Source organism: Saimiri boliviensis, chromosome 1 (genome assembly GCF_048565385.1).
Source record: "Saimiri boliviensis isolate mSaiBol1 chromosome 1, mSaiBol1.pri, whole genome shotgun sequence".
In the NCBI taxonomy this organism is placed as follows: Eukaryota; Metazoa; Chordata; class Mammalia; order Primates; family Cebidae; genus Saimiri; species Saimiri boliviensis.
The window spans coordinates 66878934-66897026 of NC_133449.1; the positions used below are offsets into that span (position 1 = coordinate 66878934).

At 43.1% G+C, this 18093-nt stretch overlaps 1 protein-coding gene and 1 non-coding gene across 6 annotated transcripts in view; both read left to right on the forward strand.

Annotated features, from left to right (window-relative positions):
- The window catches only part of PAIP2B (poly(A) binding protein interacting protein 2B), a 34875-nt gene extending 22443 nt beyond the window's left edge, over positions 1 to 12432 (forward strand). For all 5 annotated transcript variants that reach the window (XM_010333490.3, XM_003922633.3, XM_010333489.2 and 2 more), the window contains 3 exons: positions 598 to 746; positions 4857 to 5033; positions 6329 to 12432. In XM_010333490.3, the coding sequence (XP_010331792.1) occupies positions 609 to 746; positions 4857 to 5033; positions 6329 to 6385 (372 nt within the window). In that variant the 5' untranslated portion in view covers positions 598 to 608 and the 3' untranslated portion in view covers positions 6386 to 12432. The remainder of the gene's footprint in view (positions 1 to 597; positions 747 to 4856; positions 5034 to 6328) is intronic.
- On the forward strand, positions 2211 to 2350 carry LOC120361890 (U4 spliceosomal RNA). Its single transcript, XR_005577936.1, has one exon. It is a non-coding gene; the product is annotated as a U4 spliceosomal RNA (small nuclear RNA).
- Positions 12433 to 18093: the final 5661 nt, after the last annotated feature.

Consider the following 18093-nt stretch of genomic DNA (forward strand, 5'->3'; position numbering starts at 1 on the left):
GGAAATGTGTATGTTTGTATCTGCACACAGATACGGGAATTCACGAAGGTTATATGCACCACATCGTTAATTGTTCTTAACTCTGGATGGCTGGACAATGAACGGCTTTTGTTTTTTCCTTTTTGCTTATCAATTTGATAAACATGTATTTTTTTATACATTTTAAAGAAAAGCAGCTTGAGAATTAGACTAATATGTAGGTGCTTACAATGTTCGTTAAAAATGCATTTTCTCTATCTTTTTAAATGTTAAGAAAGTGGTAACGATCTTGACTAGGTTCCAGTACCTATAGAAATTTGGCATGGGAAGATTCCCACCCCTCCCACCCTTCCCACCCTGGTCCCACTTGCCTAGAAAGACTAAGTGAACCTAGGTGTTGATAGACATCTTTTCTTTAAACTCTTAAATAATTGCACATCTGTATAGTTGATAACTGCAGGATATTAATGGTCTTATAAGAGTTACAGGCTAACAGTTTCTGTTTGTAGTTAAGATCTTTGACTTAGAATTTCAGAAGCTTCTGACAGAATCTGCGTTTTAGGTCTACATTTTCTTTGTCTTTATATTCATTTTATCTTTTCTTTTGCTCCTCTTTAGGTTCTATCATAATGAATGGATCCAGTGTGGCAAATACATCACCCAGTGTAAAATCCAAAGAGGACCAAGGGTTAAGTGGGCATGATGAAAAGGAAAACCCATTTGCAGAGTACATGTGGATGGAGAATGAAGAGGATTTCAACAGGCAGGTAAAGAAAGAAGTGGAAAAGTGGAAAACTGATGATGCATGTAACTCAAGGGCTGTAATATTTTATTGCCAGTTTGTTAGAAAATAAATGGATACAGTTAGCTTTAGGATAACTTAAAAATTAATTGGGGGGGTGGCCTCATGTGGAATGACTAAGAAACATCTTCATCTGGTAAGAGACCAGAGTGGTAGTACCTTGGAGGAAGATATTTGTATTTTTCTTACCATATTGATTAAAAGAGAACACAAGTATCAGACTAATTAGTTGATATCTGAAAATCCACATGTGATGAGCCCATGTATAACCAAATAGATTTGCATATACTCCACACTATGATATGCCTTCTAAGTGCAGTTCACATTACACAGTAGCTACTGCAGAGTGGGGCCCTGCCCTTAGCCTCATTCTGGCTAGATTTGTTTATGTCATTTCTCTCAGCAACCATAGACCATTCTAGAATATTCCCAGAATTTAAATCAAACAGGACTCTTGTCAATCTTAGAGGACTGACATAAAACCCTTGTACCAAACCAAGGTAGCTTAGGTCCTTTATCCTACCCTGATTATAGCTTTAATCCTAGGAAGCACTCTGGTTCTATAATTCTCTGTAATGATCAATGTGAAACTAATTGCTTGAGCAGTGGAGCACTAAAAAACTGAATGGTAATGAGGTTGTTTTTCTATACTATGTAGTTTGTTGCTTTCACTTGCTTATAGGAAATGTGATACTCTGCATTTCATTTTGAAAATAAATGAAGACATGAAAGAAGTTTAAGGCCAGGCATGGTGGCTCATGCCTGTAATTCCAGGCCTTTGGGAGGCCAAGGTGGGCAGATCACTTCAAGTCAGGAGTTTGAGACCTGCCTGGCCAACATGGTAAAACCTCATCTCTACTAAAAATCCAAAAATTGGCCGGGCATGATGGTGTCCTTCCTATAATCCCAGCTACTTGGGAGGCTGAGGCAGGGGAATCGCTTAAACTGGTAGGCAGAGGTTGCAGTGAGCCAGTCATACCACTGCACTGGGCTCTGTCTCAGAAAAAAAGAAAAAGGAAGATTCAGAACTCTCACTTAAGGTAAATATGTTTTCCATAAGATTTTAGAACGTCGTGTTTGGCTTTTTTGTTGACCTAACAGTTTCACTCTGCCTTTATCCAGCCTCTGAATGAAATATATGTTGTTGAAAACCTAAAACAATTTTCACTAGCTTTCTTAACACTCACTGACATGCTTTTAACTCCAGTGATCACGATTGCACCAGGACTGTTAGAAGCCGGATGTCTGAACTGCGGGTCAGCTCTGCGCTCCTACATGGATGAGTTAGCAAACTCAGAGGCAGGGTGCATGGAAAAGTGCTGGAAAGCCAGGGGCTTGCAGTTACACACATGCACACACACATGCACACACCCCCCACAAAGAGACTGAGGAAAGACAATTCGGGACCTTTAAAAATTATAATAACTTTAGCTTTGCACAGTGGCAGCATCATAGCCAATGAAGTTTATCTAAGGCATGATTATTGCTAATTGAAAACTTTTCCCAATACGCCACTATGATGACTTGAAATATAGTTGGCATTGGCAATTTTTGACAGTTTCTATGAAGACTACTTTTTTTTTTTTTTTTAAATCGTAACTTTTTTCTGGAGATGTAGGAAAGCAGTGACAGCAATATCCATGGCAGCCAGCTTCCAGTGTTGCAGTAAATACCAGGCCCTAAGAAGAGCTAAGCAGATAAACAGCTGTTTGCTCTAATTCCCCCGACCCTAATGTTTTACAGGTAATACTTAGCTTGGCAACATAATTCTGGTTGTTTTGTTTTGTGTTTTGTTTGTTTTTGGAGATGGAGTCTCACTCTGTTGCCCAGGCTGGAGTGCATTGGCCCAGTTTCAGCTCACTGCAACCTCTGCAGCCTGGACTCAAACCATTGTTATGCCTTGGCCTCCTGAGTACCTGGGACTACAGGCACGTGCCACCCAGACCCAGCAGATTTTTGCATTTTTAGTAGAGATGAGGTTTCGCCATGTTGGCCAGGCTAGTCTTAAACTTCTGGCCTCAAGTGATCTTCCTGCCTCAGCCTCCGAAAGTGCTGGGATTGCAGGCGTGACCCACTGTGCCTCGCCTGGCAACATAAAGTTGTTTTGGTCTAATGCCATGTGTTATCGGGAAACAGCAGCTATGTGCAGACAGGGCAGCATGGCATGCCTCAGACAGGAACTCGGGGACTGGCAGGATGCAAGTCTGAAATAGAGAAGTGCATTAGGTAGGGCTGGCTAGACCACTTGAACAAAGATTCAGCAGTAATGCATTGTTTCATGTCTCTGTAAAGTTAACCCAAGGTAAGCATTCTGGTTAGACAAGTGATCTGGTGCCCACTTGGTCCCTTCCATGGTATTGCTCTGCCACCCCCAGGGCGTTTATCAGCTGAGTGGCTGAGGGAAAATCAGAAAGTCCAGCAGCTGGGAAAGGGAGAGAGCCAAAGGCCCCGGCAAAGGGTCTCCTTTTAACCAAGGGATGCCAAAGTGTTCATGTCCCTTTTGGGAACATTCTGTGATGAATAGTCACTTGGCCATATGCAGCATGTGAGGTGGCAAATGTGATTTTAACTGAACAGCCTGGTGCTCTGAGAAGGGAACAGTTTAAAGGGGATAGCCAGTAGTTTCCATCTAATGTGGCTATATTGGAATCTGTGTGAATTGCATGTAGACCATGCTTCTATTAAACCCATGCCCAGCAACCATTTTCATTGGTTGTGCCAGTGAACAGGGGTAAATTTAGTAAGAGCACACATACTGTTATGCTCTTGTAGAGTCAGGGCAGCTCTTAGGTAGTCATGTTATATCTTGTGGCGTGAAAATATTAAGTACTTCATAACTATCTAGTTTTCACATGTGGCTAATTATAATTGGTAAATAGTTGAAATACTGTTCTTTAAGTCTCACTACCAGTAACTTTTCCTCTGAATTTATTAGGTAACTGTATATGCTAATTGGGGTGATTGTTTTTTGCTTGGCCTCACTCCTGATGGTGGTGCTAGTGAGCTGTGAATCTGTCACCAGGCAGCCTGCAGGAAAATGATGCCAAACATGAAGCAAGATGCCTATCAAAGACACTGAAATCTGCAGAGTGAACCATACTCTTTACTAAGAGTTGGCAATGTCTGCAAAGAAGTGTAAGATATACTAGATACATACTGCTTTAGTTTAGGGCAATGTTTAAGAAATGCAGAGTTGCTTGAACATTCATATATTTCATCTTCTTTTGAAACAATACTACATTGATTATATAATTTTCTAGTGGTAGGCTAAAAAGTGTTCTTTATGACTTTCTAATGTTCTGAAAGTATTTTTCTCCCTTGAGGATTTTCTTACCCAAAAAGTGGCTAGAAGCTGAGAGCACTGGTTTTGATTTTATCTCCACTAGCCAGGTCATGAACTAGTTATATACTTTCTATATCTTTTTCATATTTCTTGTAAAATGGAAAATTTAAGAAGGGTTACTTCTTAACAAAACTGAGAAGAGAATTTCAGGCTCTAAATTGATTTTCCGTGTTATCTGTGTCATCTATTAGAGATCTTAGAACATCTGCGGAGATCTTGAATTTCTATTATTGTGAATAACTATTTTCTTATGTTATCTCTAGCCTGTCATTAGACGCATTGAGTCCTTAGATCTCTTAGATCTCATGTAAGATCATAATTTTTTTTTTCAAGGAATCGGGGTCTCATTCTGTTGCCCAGGCTAGAGTGCAGTGGCACAGTCTTGGCTCACTAAAGCCTTGACCTCCTGGATTCAAGTGATCCACCAGCCTCAGCTTCACAAGTAGCTGAGACTACAAGCACACATCACCATGCCTGGCTAATTTTTAATTTTTTTTTGTAGAGACAAGGTCATGCTGTGTTGCTCAGATGGGTCTCAAACTCCTGACCTCAAGCAGTCCTCCTGCCACACCCTTCCAAGTGGCTGGGACTACAGGTGTGAGCCACTGTATCCAGCACAAGATCAATCTTAATTGCAGAGTAATAACCTCTAAAGGAAAGAAGTGGAGGAAAACTGGAAGGGATAAGTACTGCTATGACAGTAAGTCTGAGCTGCTCCCCTTTGTTTGCTAGGTGGAGGAGGAGCTACAGGAGCAAGACTTCTTGGACCGCTGCTTCCAAGAGATGCTGGATGAAGAAGACCAAGACTGGTTTATTCCATCACGAGACCTGCCTCAGGCCATGGGACAGTTGCAGCAGCAGTTAAATGGACTGTCGGTCAGTGATGGTCATGATTCTGAAGACATTTTGGTAAGAGCCATATGTAGTTTCCCATGTTATGTAGTGAAAACGTTATAGGATTTGGAATGACAGACTTACTTTCTGGCCCTGCAACCCTCAACAAGTCTCTGGAGTCCTGTGAGCTGCTGTTTTTTTGCTCGTAATATGGGCATTATTAATAAGGGGTGCATTGAAGGTGCATTGCTCCTCATAAAGCACTATAAAACATTACTGTTGCTAGCATCACCACCTTTTTTTTTTTCCTTGCCAGGATTGGATGCCACCAACTTTTATTTTCTAATGGGCTCTTCAAAGTAGAATTGGGATTAAGAATAACAATTTGAATACTGAAGAAGTTTCTTCTCAAATTATCATTTGATGCTATTCTCTTTTCCTGTCCCCCAAATCTGTATTTAGTATACTTTTAAATGATTCTGTTATAAAAATTAGATGTTTGTTTTGGAAGAAATGTACTCCTGAGAGGTCATTTTCTTCACTTAGAAAACCAGATAAATGAATTTCCTGCCTTTCCTATTTATGTAACCTCAGAAGTCTGTGAGCAGGCTGGGCATGGTCACTCACGCCTATAATCCCAACACTTTCGGAGGCCAAAAAGGGTGGATCACCTGAAGTCTGGAGTTCGAGACTAGCCTGGCCGACATGGCAAAACCCCACCTCTACTAAAAAAACACAGAAATTAACCAGGCATGGTGATGCATGCCTGTAGTCCCAGCTTGGGAGGCTGAGGCAGGAGATTGCTTGAACCTGGGAGGCAGAGGTTGCAGTGAGCTGAGATTGCACTACTGTACTTCATCCTGGGTGACAGAGCAAGACTCTATCTCAAAAAAAAGTCTGTGAGCAATATAGTTTTCACACAACTCATATTCTGAACAATCTTCCTTGTGGTTTGCTAAGGTTTGGGATATTCACAAGAGAGTAGAGAACCAAAGAGAATAAAGAAAGATGAAGAAAAATAGAGATTATAGTATCCAGACTGGTCTGATGGAGTACCCTGGTTTTCAAAAAGTTAAGGTACTCAATAAATTGAAAAATTCTTCTTGGAGTTGAAATTACAGGCCTCTGATGACATTTTGGAAAGCATCAGGAAGGAAACAAGAGTCTAAAGAAAGAAGAAGAAGATGAGCTTGCTCAGGGCTATGTAAGGAGCAGTTGAGAACAACCTAGCAATAACAGCATGAGTTACAAGGAATTTTCTTTCTTTCTCTCCCTACAGCCTAAATGGGAAGGTACTGATAATGATGGACTGGGGAAGTTTTAAAGTGCAGCTTGCCTTGGGATTCATTATCTCTTGGTTCTTATTTCAGAGCAAAAGTAACCTGAACCCAGATGCCAAGGAGTTTATTCCAGGAGTGAAGTACTGAGCCAACAAATCTTTGAGGAGGACTTGTCTGTCCCCACATCTGGGGATAGTAATGCACAAAATGGAGAAGCTGAAGACGCGGGTGGGGTGGGTAAGGGGTGCACAGTGGGAAGGGGAGTGGTGGTCTCTCGATACTGTGACTCTGAGTAACTAATGTGCTCAGTCTTATTCTACAAGCCTCTGAGTATTTCTGTTTTCTTCTGCTGACTTTTGTTTGGAGCAGTTTCCTGTTTTGTTTTTTTAAATAGCTCTTTCAAGTTAACGAAATTGCATTTCCCCCCCTTCATCAGGAGTTTTCTGCAGTGTGGGTTTAAAACAAAATAAGCTGACCAAGAAAAACTGGGTATTTAGGAAATGCCCCTCTCACCCTGCTTTATGCTTACCAGAGACAATGAGACCTGGAGAACTTCTTGTGGAATCTATTGAGCTAGATGGGAAAAGGGACAAGCAGAAAGAGCAGGTGGTGCAAACCGGAATTTGAGGCTCAGCTCCCCCACCCCTGGGGTCTCCTGCAATTAACTGGGGTAACCAATACCCTGCCGAGCCCTTGCCTCTTTGTCCTGAACCCCATTCAAGAAAACACAGACTTAAAGTACTTAGTTTACAGTAACTTTTGATGATTGTTGAAAGTTGTAAATCAGAAGGTGGGGCTGTGATGGCGGTTGTCACTTGAGTCATTTAGTTACTGTTGTCCTGTCCATAGCCTCTGTTCACCACCACCTCAGACTCACCATTTATAAGTAAAAGAGCACTAGGGTTGATCTGCCACCTCATCTTTCATAGAGTCTATTCCCCGGCCTCCTTTAAACTCTATCCTACTCTGTTTTTAAGAAAAGATACTGCTACCAAAGGCATAGGAGAGGCCTGCTATGCTGGCCATTAGCATGAGCCTGCAGAAGTCATTCTTGAATCTATTGTGTCTTAATTTTATTCGGACACTTTTTTTCCAGCCTCATCAACACTTGGTCTTCCTGGTGTCTTAATTCCCTCAGACAAGTTTATGCACTTTTTTAAAGAAGTATTTTTCAGGACACTAGTAAGACGTTCAATTCATAGTTTGGATATTTCTCCCCACCTTACAGAATTATGGAAAGGAACTCAAAACCAGCCTAGGAGAATGAATCCTGCTTGACCCATGTGACTGTATACCTGACCCTCTGGGAACTCTTCGGCTATTAAAACATTTTACTATTCCTACATACCCAGTTTTGCAAGTTTCCTAGATTGACCTCTTAGAGTATGTTTCTTTGTCTTTCCTGCCTTTAACTTGCTGGAGTCTTTTGTTGCAACGCTTACGAAACTAAACTGGGTGCTAGGAGCTGCTTTTGTGTATAGAGATGTAGATGGCAGTGTGGTGTTTAAGAGAGCTACCAGGCCATTCTCCCAGGGATGAGGATTTGCAGAGCCCTGAAGATAATAGAGGCTTTTCTGTGATTGCTGCTGTGCTGATAGGCCTACAGGGAAAAAGATATGTAACTTGAAATAAAGTTGGTGTAAATTCAGTATGTGGATGTGGGACAGAGGTTGGAAGGAAAGGACCAGGGTATGGAAAGCTGAAGACATTCTCCTTATGAGCTCTCGTTGACTTTTTGAACAGTGACAAGCTAATGCCAGATTTAAAATACAAACTCACGTTTTTTTTTTCCTATTTGAGTCTGTAGGATTATGTCATTTGAAAAAATTGCCTTCCTTGTTACGTCACATGTCATAGAAGAGTAGCTTAGAGAACTTGTGTTACCAAACATACACATTAATTCCCAAAGCCTCTATGTTGAGAGAATGAAACTGTTAACTCTTTTTCAGAGAGGACTATGAATAAAGAAGCTTCAGCTTTCAGCTGGGTTGTTCCCTCTAAAAAGGAAAGGGCATTGCACGTGCATATAGGAAATCTCTCTCTTCTGGGACTGCTTTTCCTCCTTCATCCTCCATGAGCCTGTCCAAGCTCAGAATTCTGAAGGCTGTTAGAAATGTCTTGGGATTGCAGAGAGAAAGGGGCTTGACTTTTCTTCTGCTGTGTTGGTCTGTTTTGGATGTCAGTCTTCAGCATGATTTCATAAGGCATATTTGGTCAGGACTATGAAAACTTCCTGCCAGTTTAGCATGCAAAGTGAGGGCTCTGGCATTTGTAGTCCTCTTGAGACACTGCATGTGCTGACTCCAGGTACAGGAGGCAACTAGCAAAGTGATTCTTTTTTAAATGCATAGGACTGCTTCCAGCAGTTCCTCTTGTAGTCCAACTCTTTTTGCCATCTACTTTACGTTGGGAGGTGGGGGTACAATTGTCACTCACAACACAGGCTCCGCTAGTTAGAATTTGCTACCTTCTTAGCAGAAAATGCATGCGTGTCTTGTTGGACCTTCACTGGGGAAAGGCTGAGAGCCTCTGGATGTCTCAGACTTTTCTCACAGGAGAAGAACCAGCAAGCCAGCCTGGACACCTTCTTAACTTTTTAGTGGTGAGAATTGTATTTCTAAGGGATAATTTTGATGTTGGATTTAAGCCACTACTCTTTAAACTTTTTTTTAATTGGCAACTAGAAGTTTGATAATTTGCATAGAAATAGAACATGTATTTTTAACAGTTGCCAATCTGGCTGATCCCAGTGTTAGTTTATTAATGATTGACATGTAATTATTGGGATTATTTATTTGATTCTAAAATTCCAAGATGAAAATAATTTATCTCTTTCTTTTCAAGGTAAAAATAACCAAATGAATGCCTTTTCAATTTCTCTAGGCCTTTGAACTGCAGCAGAAAATTCAAGGATACAGTCGAGGCATGGGCAAATGCATCCCTGGGTCTTTGGGCTGGTTTCTGACTATAATAGTTGACTTTTGGGAACCACATAAGAGTGAAACCAGAAGGATCCTAAGGCACCTTTATCCAAAACCAGAACAATCCTGTAGCACATTTATCCAAAGTCATAGAAGCTGGCATCTCTCTTTATTTCATTTTATTTTTGTTGTTTTTGTGGTTTTTTTTTTTTTGAGACATAGTCTTAATCTGTCACCCAGGCTGGAGTGCAGTGGTATGACCATAGCTCACTGCAGCCTCAAACTCCTGGGCTCAAGTAATCCTCCCATCTCAGCCTCCAGAGTAGCTGGGACAACAGGTATTCACCACCACGGCCGGCTAATTATTTTTATTATTTTTCTTTTTTGTAGAGACTGGATCTCGCTCATTTCCCAAGCTGTTCTTGAATTCTTGAATTCTGCCTCCCAAAGTGCTGGGATAATAGTCATGAGCCACCACACCCAGCCTAGGATCTGTTTAATTAAGGTTATAATGCTTACTGTGGCTTAAAGTACCAAGCAGCATTTTCCAAATTGTTTATTGCTATTGCCTTGATTTTGGAGAAGGTGGGAAGTACAGGTATTGATCGACTTACGACCTATGCAACTTACAACCATTCGGCTTTACGACCACAATCGCTAGCCACAACTGCTCCGCGTCTGGCAGCGCAGATGTTGCTTAGCTGGGCGTACGACAGTGCGGACCAGCTTCTGGCAGCACTACCATCTCCGCGTGCACCATTTCAACTGTACATATAGCCTACTCAACTTATGACCAAATCGCGTTACGGCTGTTCCACGGTCCCGACCATGGTCGTAAGTCGAGCACTGCCTGTAAAGAGGTGAGGTGAATGCTCTAGTGATGAACACGTGTTAGAGAGGAAAGTTGTGTGAAGAGGTTGCCAAAGTAAACAGCATGAATCATCCTAGTGCTGCTGCAAACCCCACGTAGACAATGACAGCCCAGGCTCCTGAGCCATCAGGAACCCAGGAGTCTCCTGTACTGTGAGGAGGCAGGCCTTCTTCGATAAGGGTCCCACCATTTCAGGCTAATAGTCCTTCTCAGTTTAGGTGATACTGCCCTATTGGAACTGGTAGAAACCTGAGAGATTTGATCAAGATTTGGAGATGCCCACATATTGTGAAGGATTGGGTGTCCCTAGCCACTCTCCTCTGTGATAACGCAGACGTCCTTAGTTTGGGAAGCAGGTGGGGAGAACAGGAGGATTGATTCTGATTTGGTTTGTAGTTGGGGTCTCTGTCCACATTTCCCCACATCACTCACTGCACCCCGCATTGCTCACAGGGATTATTAGTTCTGCCGGAAGGCAGAGCACCTTCTGCAGCCCCTGCTCTGCTGCTTTGTGAATTTCCTCCACAGACTTGGTTAGTTATAATTTGGAAACAGGTTTTTTGTCTTTTTTCCTTTGTTTTAATCTTCTCCCATAATGAAGCTGCTATTGGTGACAGGGACAGGGGAACAGGTAGTCAACCCAGGGAAACACGCGAGTTTCCTGCACACCACTTGGCCACCTGCCCCCACGGGCCAAACCCCTCCTGCTGCTCCCAGTCAGTCTGGTTTTTAGAGGCATCATGGGAATAGAACAGCTGGATACACTAATCTCTACAGGGAGTCAGGTAAGAGATTCACCTTCCCCAGTCCCAGGGACTAGGAGAGAAACCTGCAAAGGGACAGATGCACCGTCTTTATTTTAAAAGAAAAAGCTCCCTCAGATTTGGTTACTAAGAGTCTCATTTGTGACATTTGCTGAGCTTTCTCCCTAATCCTCCCTTCCTAATGGCTAAGTTTTATATAAAAATAATAAACATTTTAGGCTAATATGACAAAAATGAGATAAAATCTTAAAAATATTTTACTAGGCTACAGTTACTAAAATGTGCTTACTATAAAATAGTAAAATATTTCAGTCTGCAAATCATCACTGAAGTTATTCTGTCCTATTGATTGTGAGCCTTCAAAAATGTTTAATGCTTGAAAGATGGTTTGGGAGGTAGGGAGTCCTTTTCTTAAAATTGAAAAAAACATTTAATGAGGCCTCTGTTACATATCATAAAACTCACCCATTTCAAGTGTATAATTCAGTGATTTTAGTAACTTTCCTCAGTGGTGTAGCCATAACCATTACTCAGTTTTAGAACATTTTTATCCCTCCCAATAAGATCCTTCATGCTCTTTTACAGTTAATCCTGTTCTTACTCTCAGTAACCACCAATCTACTTTCTCTATAAATTTGCCTTTCCTGGACAGTTCGAATCAATGGAATTATACAATATGTGGTCTCTTGTGTCTGGCGTTTTTACTTAGCTAATGCTTTTGAGGTTCGTCCATGACATATAACGTCTTGGTAGTTTGTTCCTTTTATTGCTGAGTAGAATTCCATTGATGGATATACCATATTTTGTCAGCAGAGAGCCTTTTAAACTTGGATTCCAACTTCCTGTGGTCTAAATGGAACCCTCTCTCTGAACATAGGACTTACAGGGGAAGCTGCTGTGCATGTTAAAAAAAAAAAAAAATCAGAACAAGCTTTGTCATCCGGAGCCAGAACTGCTGCAGAAATTTTTGTAATTTTGCAACTTCTTCTTTACAAGGAACTTTTGTGCTACTACACATCAGGGCTTTTGAAGCATCTGATAAATCCATTTAACAAGTATAAGCATGTGTCTAATTGGACAAGAAAGTGAAACCATTCATGCAACATTGGATATTTTTCCTTCTCCAGACTGGACCAGGGAATCTCTCAACTTTCTGAATAGAGTATCCTGTCTCCATTTACAAAGCTGCACAGGTATTAAAGATCTTGCTGCCTTTATTGGGCAGATTTGGATCGGGGGCCCAACAGCAAAGATGGAGAGGAAAAAGGGAGTGGAGCTTGTGGAACAGGAAGCCCCCAGGGTCTGTGCCGGGCTGCTCAGCTCTTGAGGACGTTGTGGATGGTGAAGTGCTGATGGTGTCCCGGGGCAGCCCAGCACCTCCACTGGGCCCAGAAGGTCTTGACTTTGGACGCTTACCCCTGTTTCACAAGTGTTTAAAAGCTGTTTTTGGTTTTGTTTTTTTCCTAAATAATGATTACTTGGTAGTTACTAATCCTCCTTTGGGGGAGGGACAGGGCTTTAAAACTGAAGAAAGTAATTTTCATAAAATATCAAAAATGGAAAACAGTTACTTTGTAAAAAATTTGCTATACAAACCAAATGGCAGCTGTTGAGAGTCTCAATAAAATGTTAAATGTATTTGCTAGCAGTGGTACCGTTTTGCCTAAGGTTGGGTCACTGTGTCATTATAATGTGTGTGTTGGGGTGGTTGGTATGTGTGAACTTTTTGTCTCACACGTAAGTTAGCTCATGGGTCATAATCTTAGTTGCAGTTTTCCTTTCAAATAGGATTACAAAGTAGTAAAACATGGGCTTGGAAGTGTCAGACCTGAGTGAGTCCCACCTTCACTACTTTGTGCCATTGGCCTGAACTTTATTTACAAATAACCTATTTGTAAAGATGTGACACCTCTCCCCTGGGACTATAGTGACAGAATTTTAAAATACTGCCTGGCACATAATGGGCACTTAATACACAGCAGCTAATAGTGGCAATGATATGTACAGCTTTGAACAAAGAGGCAGCGAGATCTTTGGGCTAGAAGGGAAACTAGGCATTTGTTTTCCTGTTTCTGGGCAAAACTGACTCCTACCTAGAAACAGGTATTCCCTATCTGCCTTTCAGCTATTGAACAAGTTTCATAGCCTGCTGCGTGTCAAGCATTGTTTTAGGCACAGGGGTTATGGGGTGACCAGGCAGCTACAGTCCCTACTGTTGTGATTATGGTTTGGGGATGCCTAATTTTTTCAACTTAAACCTTGCTCAGATTTCCCAGTAATTTCTTGAGGGGCTTTATGGTATGGTAAAAACTATGTGGGACCAGCCCAGGGCCCATGGGTTTTACTCTGAGCCCTATCATTTCTTTGCCTCCTTCCTAAAAACAGAGGGTAAGGGATTGGGGTATTCTGAGCTGAATTGCCTATTTAAAGCAGTTTTAAATAGTACAGTTATATGTATATAGGGTTTATTAGAATGTAACTTCCTTGAAGAGGTGGATGCTGTATTCATTTCTAAAATTCCGTTAAAAAAAGGTAAAATTTCATTAAACTTAGTTGAAGTATAATGTTACAGAAAGGTACAGATATTTGGTTTGCAGTTCTATGAATTTTCACGACTGGAAAAAAAGGTGTACTTTTTTTTTTTTTTTTTTTTTGAGACGGAGTTTCGCTCTTGTTACCAGGCTGGAGTGCAATGGCGTGATCTCGGCTCACCGCAACCTCCGCCTCCTGGGTTCAGGCAATTCTCCTGCCTCTGCCTCCTGAGTAGCTGGGATTACAGGCATGCGCCACCATGCCCAGCTAATTTTTTGTATTTTTAGTAGAGACGGGGTTTCACCATGTTGACCAGGATGGTCTCGATCTCTCAACCTCGTGATCTACCCGCCTCGGCCTCCCAAAGTGCTGGGATTACAGGCTTGAGCCACCGCACCCGGCCAGGTGTACTTATTTTTAATCCCTAGAGTGCTCATCACACCTACAAGACATTCAATAAATGTTTGCCGAATGAATGGGACAGATGAGGCTGTCCTATCCCTGAGATGACAGGGAAACAAGGCAGTGCTAGCCTCATTCCAGTGCTTGTTCCAGGCTCTCTTGTCTTTTCACAGGATTGTTACCGGCTCAGATGAGATGAATGTATACATCTTTAATGCCTTGGTAATGCAGAATTCCCTGAATTGCTCCTGATAGCTTGTTGAGGAAAGGACACTAAGTTTAAAATTCAAGGGGGAGAAACTCAGCAAAATTCACTTCTGGCTGGTCATGGTGGCTCACACCTATAATCAGCACTTTGGGAGCCCAAGACAGGAGGATTGCTTGAAGCCAGGAGTTCAAGACCAGCCTGGGCAACATAGCCAGACCTATCTCTACAAAAAAAAAAAAAAAAAAAAAAAAGATAAAATTAGCCGGTGATGGTATATGCCTGTAGCCCCAGCTACTTGGAAGGCTGAGGTGGGAGGATTGCTTGAGCTCAGGAATTCAATGCTGCAGTGAGTTATGATCATGCCACTGCACTCTAGCCTAGGGAAGCGTGAAACCCTACCTGTAAAATAATTTTTTTTTTAAGAGTCTCGCTCTGTCGCCCAGGCTGGAGTACAGTGGTGCAGTCTAGGCTCACTGCAACCTCCACCTCCTGAGTTCAAGCGATTCTCCTGCCTCAGCCTCCTGAGTAGCTGGGATTACAGGCGCCTGCCACCGTACCTGGCTAACTTTTTGTATTTTTAGTAGAGACAGGGTTTTGCCATGTTCACCAGACTGGTCTCGAACCCCTGACCTCATGATCCACCTGCCTCAGCCTCCCTAAATGCTGGGATTACAGGTGTGAGCCACCACACCTGGCCTATAAAATAAATTTTTTAAAATCACTTGTGATTTTCTGCACTGTGACCTGTGTAATAGAGCCTTAATAACTGGGGAGTAAGCGACCTCATCACATCTTCTAAGTGTGACAGGAACTAGGAACTCATCTGACCTTACGCACTTTAATACTGACTTTTTTCAGCATTTTTAAAACACATATGCTGGGACTGAAAAAAATCAAGATGTGTTCCGCCACTAAAATCTCCATTGTCCAGTTGGAATTTCAGTATTTCACCAAAATACTATTTGATACTCATCTTGAGAGCATATTTTTAAAAATCCCCAAAGCTCTCCACTCATTCATAACCCAACAGTATTATCAGGACCATGGGATATAGCAAAGATGGCTCTGCTGTGTCCTTCTCTCTGCAAGCTTTTTACCAGGTGCTGGACCGGAGACTTCCTGAGTGCTAGACCGCAGTGATTTGGCCATAGGTGGACGGGAAGATGGCTGGCTGTTCTTTCAGAAGGGTCCTGGCTGGAGATCTTACTGCTCAGAACTCCAGCTTGCAGCATTGGGCTAGAGCTGATGAAAGGAGAGCTGTTACCGCCTTTCTGTTCTACATGAATGCTACACTGTGGAAGAACAGTGTCATCTGACTTGAGCGACAAGGTTGTATTCAAGACGCCTTAGAGGGCCTAATCAGAACTTAGCAGCTGTAGCGTGGAACTCCCTCAAGTGCAGACGCTGGACCTCTGCAGCAGAAATTACTCAAGCTGTTTAGTATAATAGAAATAATCATTCCCCATCCCTCCTTAACCTGTTATGAGATACCTTGGGGCAGGGGAGGGGAGAAGACAGAAACCCGATTTTAAAACAAACTCTAGATTAACTGATGTCTGTAAGTTGGAGAACTGATGTGCAGGACATGATCCATGCCTCCTCGTAAAACAGCTAGAGAGGCAGCTATTGTGGATCAAGACTGTTGTCTTGAGTCTTCACCAAGCAGCACAGGCAGTGGAACAGAAGCTTCAGGCTTGTCTTCACGGTGGAACTGTGGTATCCGGAAGACAGGAATCTTGTCCGCCCTTCACTGATGCCCCTCATTCCCAGGGCCACACAACAAACACAAAGTATCTTGCTGTAAGCAGAGCCAGGCTAGTATTAGCCAGGAATAGGTGAGTGGTGCCTAGTTGGTCATCTTGGATCACAGCAATCCTCGTAACCTTTCAAGAACTCATTCATATGGGAAAAACTGGCAAAATGTCTTGTTTACCTGCAATTCCTAAATCCAGTGAGGTAAGGATGCTCCCAGTCTAGACTGAACCCTGGCCCCTATGGAGTCCCATGAGGGGTGTGATATGCCTAAGTCCTCCCTGTGATGGTCTGCGCGGCAGACACTTGGTTCTGGTGACTGTGGTCACACAGGGATCATTACCCATTTGACACAACAGGAGAAAACAGGTCACAGGTTAACTGGCAGCCACACAGTGCATATGTGTGGTGATGTTGGGGGAAGGGTAGCATGCAGATAAATTATCTGCCCAAGTGCATGCTGAGTGGATGCAGAGCACACCTGGGGGTGGGGCTTTAAACCTTGGACTAAATCCACCCTGAGCCCTCCAGGATATCTGCTGGCAGGTGCACTGAGGATGTACACAGCACATGTGTTGGACAACGCAGTCCAGTTGGGGAGTGGATAAAGTGCATTTATTTTCTTCTATGTGTGTTTTTGTAAAAAGGAAAAAGGGCCGGGCACGGTGGCTCAAGCCTGTAACCCCAGCACTTTGGGAGGCCGAGGTGGGTGGATCACGAGGTCAAGAGATCAAGACCATCCTGGTCACCAAGGTGAAACCCCGTCTCTACTAAAAATACAAAAAAATTAGCTGGGCATGGTGGTGCGTGCCTGTAATCCCAGCAACTCAGGAGGCTGAGACAGGAGAATTGCCTGAACCCAGGAGGCAGAGGTTGCGGTGAGCCGAGATCGCGCCATTGTACTCCAGCCTGGGTAACAAGAGCGAAACTCCGTCTCAAAAAAAAAAAAAAAAAAAAAAAGGAAAAAGGAAAAAGGAAGCAAAAGACTCCTTCCTTCCAGACCCAGTGTCTACTGAGGTTGGAGTAGGTGGAGCTGGGACCAGGCCCCTAGGAAAAGGTGTAGGAATAGAAGGCAATGGCATTGACATTATAGTCAGTCCATGGGGAGGTGGTGCCTGACATGCCTGGCCCCTAGGCTGGCCCCACCCAGAGTGGAGGAGTACTTCAGCTTCATCAGGGTGAAGCTGGAGAAGTAGTTTTGAGCCTGGATCTCTGTGCCCTAGGTCAACATCAAAGAAAACCCGGAAGGCCTTCCCCTTCCGCCATGATTGTAAGTTTCCTGAGACCTTCCCAGCCATGCTTCCTGTATACCCTGCAGAACCCTGAGCCAATTAAACCTCTCTTCTTTATAAATTACCTAGTTTCAGGTATTTCTTTACAGTAGTGTGAGAAGAGACTAATACAGGTACTCAATAACTTGAGTAGATTTAGGGATGGATAAATGAATGAGGTGAAACAGATAACAAACACTACAGGAGATCAGGAGAGGACTTACTCCTGGAGATCATCATCAGCAATGGCCTTTATGAGGAGTCTTTGAAGGACAGGGAGGATCTGGACAGGCAGAGGAGGGGGACATAAAGGCATATTGGGGACAATGAAGATGCCAGTCTGATCAGAACAGAGGTTCCACAGAGAGGCAGGAAATGGCCATATTTACAAATCAGAGAGATTTGGTACTGCTGGTCCTAAAGGGAGGGGAATGGACTTGACTCAAAACCAAATGGTCAGTGCCAGGTTTTTACAATGCAAGGTCCAGGGCTGGCCCCTCAAAGGTAAAGTCTTGGGTTGAGAAGTGATGGTGCTGAACCAGTGTAGTAAATAGAACAGCGTCTAAGAGAGGTGCGTTCTCACTTGCGCATGCTGGAGAAGGAAAGCCTCTTAAAAATGATTTGGTTGAATTTGCTTATTTGGCAGAAGGAGAAATGGAGACCAAGAGAAGGGAAGACTGCCAGATGGAGGCAGAGGCAGGATTTGAATTTGGAGTCCTGTGAGATGTGCTGCCTGTACTAACCTATCAACTCCTCCTCTCTGGGCAGCCAAGGGAGCAGTTTGCATTTCTCAGTTCAGCTGTCCCCAAGGAGATGGGCCAACCCAGACCCCATAGTCTCTCTGGCAAACACTGAAGTTATTATGTGGGTTTCAGCCCCATGGGCGATATTCTGTTCATGTAGAATATGTCTGACCTACAGTCACAGGGGGATCAGAGAAGGCCTTGACTGCCTGTCAAGGACTGGAGCTTTATCAGGCAGAAGGAGAACTCTGGGGAGAAGGCGAAATGCAGGGCCTGGGGGTGTGCCCTGCTGATGAGGAAGCTGGCCTGTGGCAGGTGGTTTGGGGGCTCCCTCCTTGCACATCCAGGTAGGCCTAAAAGTGCTACGTTCCATCTGACTTTCTCCTCAAAG